The sequence below is a fragment of the Oculina patagonica genome, unplaced genomic scaffold (genome assembly GCF_052425735.1).
Source record: "Oculina patagonica isolate OP01 unplaced genomic scaffold, crgOcupat unplaced872, whole genome shotgun sequence".
In the NCBI taxonomy this organism is placed as follows: Eukaryota; Metazoa; Cnidaria; class Anthozoa; order Scleractinia; family Oculinidae; genus Oculina; species Oculina patagonica.
Genome location: NW_027558770.1, coordinates 1 through 8,351, shown reverse-complemented (window position 1 = coordinate 8,351; position 8,351 = coordinate 1). Strand labels below are relative to the sequence as shown.

At 39.2% G+C, this 8,351-nt stretch overlaps 1 protein-coding gene and 1 non-coding gene across 2 annotated transcripts; both read right to left on the bottom strand.

Moving 5' to 3' along the window:
• Nucleotides 1–411: 411 nt before the first annotated feature.
• Nucleotides 412–484, bottom strand: Trnas-uga (transfer RNA serine (anticodon UGA)). The gene has a single exon. It is a non-coding gene; the product is annotated as a tRNA-Ser (tRNA).
• Nucleotides 485–639: 155 nt separating this feature from the next.
• On the bottom strand, nt 640–6,079 carry LOC144641354 (large ribosomal subunit protein uL23m-like). The gene is made up of 3 exons (XM_078500369.1): nt 5,949–6,079; nt 1,598–1,680; nt 640–768 (listed from the first exon to the last, which is right to left on the bottom strand). Exons 1-3 carry the CDS (start codon nt 6,077–6,079, stop codon nt 665–667), a joined length of 318 nt encoding a protein of 105 aa, XP_078356495.1. The 3' UTR covers nt 640–664.
• Nucleotides 6,080–8,351: the final 2,272 nt, after the last annotated feature.

Here is an 8,351-nt window from a genome sequence, read left to right as displayed (position 1 = left end):
GGCGTTATTGTGATATTTCAGTTAATTCTATGACCAGTTGGTTAGTGACGAAATTGCCTAAAATTGCGTGACACAAGGGTAAAGCGTGAAAATTCAACTCTCCATCAAACCAAACATTCAGGTTTCTGTTGCCTTGTGGTATATTAAGTGGACTGTTCACAGCCCTCTATTTTCTTCGATCGTTGAACGCTGAGAAAGAATTGTGAGAGATATATGTACATATATATGCATGTAATTGACCACTCCCCGAATGGGGCTTTTCAGGGCCAATGTAAACTAACTCTGAAACAAATATTGTAAATGAACGAAACATGATTAAGAATCCCAACTGGCAGGAGGCAGACCAGTTGGCTATTTACAAGCGTAGCCGAGGAGTTGAATTCGGGGGCTACCGAAAACAACACCAGCTAGTGGTCAGAACGGGGCTTGAACCCGCGACCTCCGGATTTCAAGTCCGGCGCTCTAACCACTCGGCCACGCTGCCTCCCGAGAGAGATCTGGACACCAGTGCTAAAAGCGATAGGCGCGAGGGGGTAGGGGGGATAGAGGGGCTATGAAAAGTCTATATATTAAGCAAAAGTATTTTCAAAGAACTTGTACAATGAATATAACGAGCTAAAGAGTTTTTATGTGCTCTTTTATAAATCTGCATAAAAGTATGTAACTAAATATATGTTCCAGTACGTACCAGCGTTACATAAGCCACTTTATAATCTGGAAACTTTTTCTTTGCAAGCCTGTCATTCTTGAAAAGATATTTTGTTTTACCTAAAATAAAATAAAAACAGGCAAGTCAGAGAAAAAGATGTTTACTGGAAGTTGGATGTGTAATTAATTGGCAAATTGGTCTAAACCTCTAACGAAACCTCAGTTCTGTACTTGAGATTTCATCGGTGAAAGACTAATATTATTAAACACCAAGGCGGAATTAAAAGGGGCTTGACTCTTCTTACTTTCCACAACAAGTTGCATTTTAGTTTTGCATGTAGGGGCTTCAACTTCTCCTAAGATCCTGTAATTATTTATAAATTTTAACTCTGCTACAAACCTACTTTCTAAAAGCTCACTTGCATGACCATACAAACATTTGAATGAACATCATTATGTGATAAATACATGGGGCAAAGTAAAAAACAGTATTTGTTTGAAATGATCATTCATGTGATTTGCAGGTTAAAACGTTTAATTAAGAGAAAGTGATATTTGCAGTGATTGTAATGTACCATCATACAGTCCATTGCAGGTTACATTGGCAGATCCTTCTCTTTTTAATGATCCCCTGGCTAAAACATTTTTGAGTGCACACACATAAAAAGGGTCCCCTCCTTAGTTCAAGGTCTGCATCAGCCACTAGGTTATTCCACAGCATTTGTTAGGTTTCCCTTATAGTTTGCCAGTACTTGTTTAAGCCCCTGTGTGGAGAGGCACTGCGAGACACAAGTGTCTTGGCTTAGAACATGATGTTATCACCCTGGCCAGCCTTCAAACCAGGCTCCCTCAATCTAGATTCCAATGCAGTAACCATTAGGCCATTGCATCTCCTTCAAACTATGGCTAGCACAAAAAGAAAATATTACTGACAGTAACTTCAGCTTACCATGTGCTATTCTGGTGTTCACCTTGGCAATGTCAAGCTTGTAAATGCTGGTAAGGTAGTTCTTAATGTCTAGTTTTGACATGCTGAAATGTAATAAAATAAGAAATTTGTGCATCAGAGAAAGCCCATGGAGTTTAATCACAGTGGTTCCACACAAGCTGTTTGAAGAATAAAATAAAAAATTGGTGCAATCATTGGCACCAAAAATGAAAATTCTATTGATTTTGAAGATGGACTTAATTCTTCAGACAAGAATTGCACCTCATGTGATGAAATGCATCTAGAGAGAACAAGATGAGACTGTCATCTGAAGTTTGTCTTGTTATTTAAGTAATGCTGCTAAGGTAAACATTCTACAGAGAATTTATTATCTACTGAACAATATTTTAAAAAATCTGCTATGCTAAACAGTCTGCTATAAATTATTTGCTTTTTACCAGAAGTTTACCGTGTTACTAAATAGTCAACAGAAAGATTGTTAGGCTTGGTGCTGACCACAGCATGTTAACAAGCTCCTCCCTCCACCAAATTGCCCAAAATGCTAATTTCAAGGACCCGAAATTCTAAACTTTGGGATCCACCTAGTTTTCTCTTCCTAGTTTGGCAGTTCCCTTTTACTAAACTGCAACAGCCTCCTACCCCCCCCCCCCTAAAAAAATCAATTTATCCCTTTGTTTTTTTAATGGTTCACCCACTATTACTGTATCCCACAGCAGGATACAATAACATGATACACTGTGCTATGTATCCTTATGCTGAGAGTCTACACTCAATGCAGAAATGACTGTGTCATACTTAAGCTTGTGACCACCAAAACACAGAAACAATACACTTTGCATAAATGGCGCCCAAGTTTGAATAACAATACTATGCGGTACATCCTTAGCCTCGTGTGGATGTTTATAGACAAAGGATTATTTCCGTGAATGTGAGGCATAGGATGTATAAATATTGTTATTCAAATGCAAATGCCATTTATGCAAAGTGACTAGGGACTTAGAGGATGTGGAAAATATGGGAAAATGCACAAAAGTAAACAAGCATCCTAAGAATATTAAAGGAGAAAGTGATTGGAAACAAAAAATACCAGTAGTTTTAATGTATTAATAAACAAAATCTCCAGACTAAATGAATTTTCTCCAAACTGAGGGTTTATCATGTTTTCTTTATAACAATGTATAATAAAATAATAATTAGTTTTTTCTTTAATTTGAGTGAGGTTTTTTTTATGCAATCCACCTTAGCTGTCAGCTTCAACTAATAACACTAACCACCTTTGATTTGATTATTCTAGGTATCACAAAATCATTCTTTTATGGTCTTTTACTGTTTGGTCCTCATTCGAGTACTAATCAGGGCAGCCAGAATTTCAATTATTTTAGTCCTGTATTCAACATGGGCAGTATGAAATCAAATGCAGACTGGAGACTACTATTTGTCATTCTACAATCCATTTGTGAGAAATAGGGTGAAGACAATGGTCTGCAGTTTGCATTTTAGGCTAATTGGAAAGCATATTGACATGTCGAAATTTCTTGATTGATATTTTTTAGCAATGCTATAGTTAAGCTTAAAAGTAATTGTACATATGATAAGTAATTTTAGAAAATAATCACAGATTAAATTACACACACCCCTGTATAAAGCAGATACCCTTTATTAAGCCTACGTCCCCAAATTTTTTCACCCTATTTACTGTAAATTATACCTCTATTAAGGGGGTTAAGGGTGGATATTGCTGGAGTATTCTAGCTCATAAAAGGAAGGACCCATTGGTGGCCATAGGTATCATTGAGGAATCATTTCAGATAACGAAGCTCCAGAAACAGAAGCCATCACAAATCAAAGATTTCTTTATACGATGAAAGTTCTATTTTGCTCACCATGCATGGTTTCATTTATATGTAATGTACCTATCAATGTTAAGCCGCAGGAGGGGGAGGCTGGGCAAAGGATGGGCATTCGCACTTAGCAGAGACTTTCTGTTCAAATGCCCCACTGCAGGGCATTTGTGTATGGTCAAAACAATCTCTTGCTTCTATAAAATTGTGTTAGAAAGTCCACTAAAATGGTCATTCCCCGCTACAGGCAAACAATTGCTGTCAAATCCCCTGCCTATGCCCGGCCTCCCTCTCCCCTGGCTTAACATTGATAGGTGCATAAGATCACTCAATCGCAGGCGCGTAGCTGAGGGTTTTTGGCAGGGTGTTCGTATTGGCAGGAACATTTATTAAGGGAGGTTATTTAATACGAGCGCCGAAGGCGCGAGCCTCTAGTGGGGTCTGGGGGCATGTCCCCCCAGAATATTTTGAAATCTAGAGGCACGGAAATGCTATTTTCAGCATTGTGTACGTCAATATTTCAAACTCAATGGAGTGTAAAATAACAGGTATTTTTAGTCATAACAACAATATTTCCGCTGTTTTGTTAACTTGATACATTCATACATACATACCGGCTTAGTAAACGAAACGTTTTACAAAAGCTTGACATGTGCTGCAAAGGCATCTCAGGGTAAAAATTAAGGTTAAGCCCCCACCCCCCGGCTCCACCGTCAATGTACTAAAAGCGGCGTCAAAGCGTCAATATGCACTATATACACGTATCACCTTGGTCCCCCGAAATTGTAATCCCCGCCTATCGTCTTGATACTCCATTTATTAAATACCGAAAGCCTGTTAAGGAAATATTTTTTCAACGATGGGATTATTTTGACTGCATATAATACTAGGTCACTAGGATATATTTTCCTAACAATTTAATACTTTCCCGATACTTTTAGCGTTTTCTTGCAGGGTAATTTAAAAGCTGCAACACTCAAAGTTTGTTTTCCATTCCCCCACTATTTGCTAAAAGCTGAAAATCAACAGTTTGTGTTTTCAGTCCTCCATTACTGACCTCCAAAGGGGGTTCGTTCGAACCCTTCGAACCCCCCTCCTACGCGCCTGAATCGCATTCTTGATCTGTCCCATATTGGTTTTATTCGTATTGAAATTGTTTCCTTATGCTGATCACGAGAACCTTGCAGTGACTATTTGCCCCCGCAGGGTTTTGGCCCAGAGGCCAAAACCCGAGGAGGCACCCTAGGACTCCCCGCGTGTATACATACAAGGACAAAGAATATTTGTTGAAAAAGTAAGAAATGTGTTTGTAATGGGCGAAGCGTTCTCGATTTGACAAAACTAGGCGCGCACGGTCGTGACGGGTAATATTTTAGCAAGCGCGCACGGTGGTGTCGGGTACTTGCAACCACGAGGTCGCGTTTGGTCACCTTCGCGTTTCGAGCTTTGCCATCTGCTAGCAGCGTTTTGTTTTCCGGTTTTGGCCTACGCGTGTTTACAGATTTGTTCGAGCGGTTTCTCTGCTTTGGTTGTGTTAAGTGATATTTGAAGCAAATGTTAGTAATACGTCGAAAGATTTCGAGCAATTGGTTTCGTGTTCTTGGCTACGTGCCGGCTACCTATGTTCCAAGCGTTACATTTGTAAGGTTTGCTTTCGGAGGTTTGTTATATCGTATACATCTTACAAGTTACAACAAGTAATAAACAAATGCGTGAACTTTGTCATGTAGTACAAGGTACAACGCAATTCGTATCGCTAACAAACTGTCAGATTATTTGATCCAAAGAGTGGGTTGTTTTCTCGAATCTTTGAATGTGCCATATTTTGTTACTCGTGGAATTTTTTAGGCTTTTTGGCCTGGAAATTATTGTAAGTTTATTTTGAATGTTGTAAGCCCGGGAATAAGCTTGTGTGTTGTCATCACGAATAATGTGTTATGTGTTATTTCCGCTAGGTGTTATTTCCGCGCGCTAGGTAATATAATTCGACTTGAACTTGTGAATATTTTTAGGACGTAACGGTGTCACACAACAAGAAATTCCGCATGACACAGTAAAAAAGAAGCCTAATTGTGCAGTCCATCGGCATTAATAATTAAAGGCGACAAAAAACAAATTATAAAAAGGCGGGGGCAGCTTTATAGTGAGAACTATTACTAGTTATAATACTTTGATCAATTTAAAATTGATTTAAGTATTATAAATAGTCACACATACTGCAAGGTACGTTCTCTCGCTCAGCGTAAGAAAACACATCGGTATAGTTTGCAAGGGTATAAATCCAAGATGTATCCGACGCTCATTAAAATGGTGTTTGACCCATAAAATTACGTGTTCTGTAGGAATATGTTTGAAACGAATACCATGTATTTAGTGGCCACTAGAACATTCCCCGAAGGTGTCCCCTCAGTACAGGCTGATCTGACACTGTATTTGCAAGGAAATTATTCGGACTCTCCGAAACCTTGCAGAATACTGTTTGAAGGAAACAAAACCGTCGTTCTACTTACTCCATAGGAACGTGTAGCTGAACCACGTTATCCGGTTGTTCTTTTCCCGGTCTAACCACCTTCATGTACCAATTACAAAGAAATATTCGAGCTTGCAATCTTGGATTTCTGACCACATGTCGGTACGCCATCTTGAATGAGCGACTAGGTAAGGAGATCTGGAATTGAGTTCAGCAAAAGAAACAAGAGGGAGGGGAGGGTTCAATTCAGTAGTTCCCAGATCCTTTATGAGCGTGGGTCGACAGACTCCTTTTAGCAGCACTGTATGTCGACAATAGACCATTTGCATTATGACGTAAAAGCGCAAAGGCTTCTGGTAGTTGTAGTTAGGTTCGCGGGAAATTTTGAATTATGGTCATCAAGCCTGTCGTGATGGAGGTAAAGTAAATTACTCTCACCGAAAAAGGCGTCCCTAAGGCGTCATTTAAAAGGCAAAAAGCAACCTCTCAGTATAAAACCAAGTCTGTTAAAATGAAAAAGGTATGAAAGAAATTGTATATTTGCTGGGTTGCGTTTTGTAGTGAAGTTTCAACGAGTGTTTCCTCCAGTCGAGTCTCAATCGCGCTGTTATTTAATTATATTCCTTAAGCTTTTGCTTGCCAGGTATTTTCAAATAGCATACGAAGACGCAATATTTTACCCTTTCTAAACATTGGGGAGTACAGTACATGATGTCTGCACTCGTAAAAATCTTTGAGGCTCAATTTTTAAAGTCTCACAAGTAATCGCTCATCAACAAAATTATGTAAATAAAATTATATTTGCTCACACGTACGGCCCACGCTCGTATTGAAACCACAACACCAAATCGACGAGTTGACATTTTCAGTACAAAAAACAAGAAAGCTTCTTTGTTAAAGAAAATTGCAATTACAGTTCAGTTTAAATTTGACGAGAAAAGAAATACATTTTTAAGATAAATAAACAAACAACCTGTATTCACCTGCACAGGGACAGCTGACAGGGAAGTTTTGATTGATCAGCTTGAAAATCCTTTATCATTAACCCTTCATGATTCATCGCTGAAGCTCGATTAAACGAGGAAAATTATTTGACTCGTTTCTCGGTCTCACTGTAAAAATAAATTAAACTAACCGTCCCGCCGAGTAATCATGATATATGGTAAATTTTCTAAGCTTTTCAGTCAAGAATTAATTCACCTGCGATCGATGGAAGCGATCGTTTGTTGAACGTTTGAAAATAGATGATGAACAAAGTCAATGGCTTGCCTTGCTTTCACTTGATTCCACACAAATTTAATCATATTCTAGACTCGTCCTTTCAAGCAATCTGTTTCCAGTGCGCGATTTTTTGAAGCTGTGATTTTAGGATAAAATTATTTACGAAGAGAAGTTGTCGGCCGCGATGAATGAAATTCTACCAAGTCAACTCCGCACACAACGTACATAGTAAACTTACTTGAACACGAACAACATTTGTCAGTCAAGTTTCATTCCAAAGCTATCATCCTGTTTTCTATATTTTTGACAGGTAACTGAAATATAAATGTATAAGCAAAATTCGAAGCTACAAGAGCGTAAACTTTAGCAGCTCAGCTTCAAATAAATGTCGTAGATGTCCACCTTCCCGCTTGGCTGCCTTAGCCAATCACAAGCCAGAAATGGTGTTTTCCCGCGAACCTAACTACAACTACCAGAATTCTTTGCGCTTTTACGTCATAATGCAAATGGTCTATTCACCTGGCTGGGCGCGTTAAAGAGTTCCTTATCTGTCTTATTAGTTGTTTCTTTAGAGCACTCATTTGTTGTAGAGGAAGGAGTTTTATTGCGAGTCCAAGGGCGCGCGCGCAGGAAAAACTATGCAATCACTCGCGATAATAACGTCCGGTTATGGAATAAGAATAACAAAATTTTTGCGGTGGAATAATGGAATAGTGGCCCTCGTTTTCGGGAATAACGGAATAATAAAGGCGATGTTTCCTTTTGAATAATCAGCGACCTTTCTCTGGAAGTGTATTTTTTTCTTGACTAGAGTCAGAGGGGAATAATGGAAATTTGAGAGCAGGAAATAATGGAATGGACCACACTACATTATTCCTCTTCAGCCCCCGAGCCCCCGACGCTGGTTCCCGGGGGGGGGGACTCGCATATGAAAGTGACGGGGATGCTCGTCGTCTCGCTTAGGGGTATAAATTTGGGTATAAATTTGGTCTCGCTTAGGGTGTTCCGGGAAAAAACGCCCAAAACGCCAATATTTTTAGCCATAATGGTCTCGTTTAGGGTTACACACGAAGAAATATACAAATATAAACTCCATTCTTAGTTTTTTGGTATCTTTTAGGGGTCAAGAAAGGCTTGAGCCACACCCAGATTGGTCTCTTTTAGGGGTTCTTTTCAAAATTTCCGACGAGCATCCCCGTCCCTTTAATATGGGAGTCCCCCC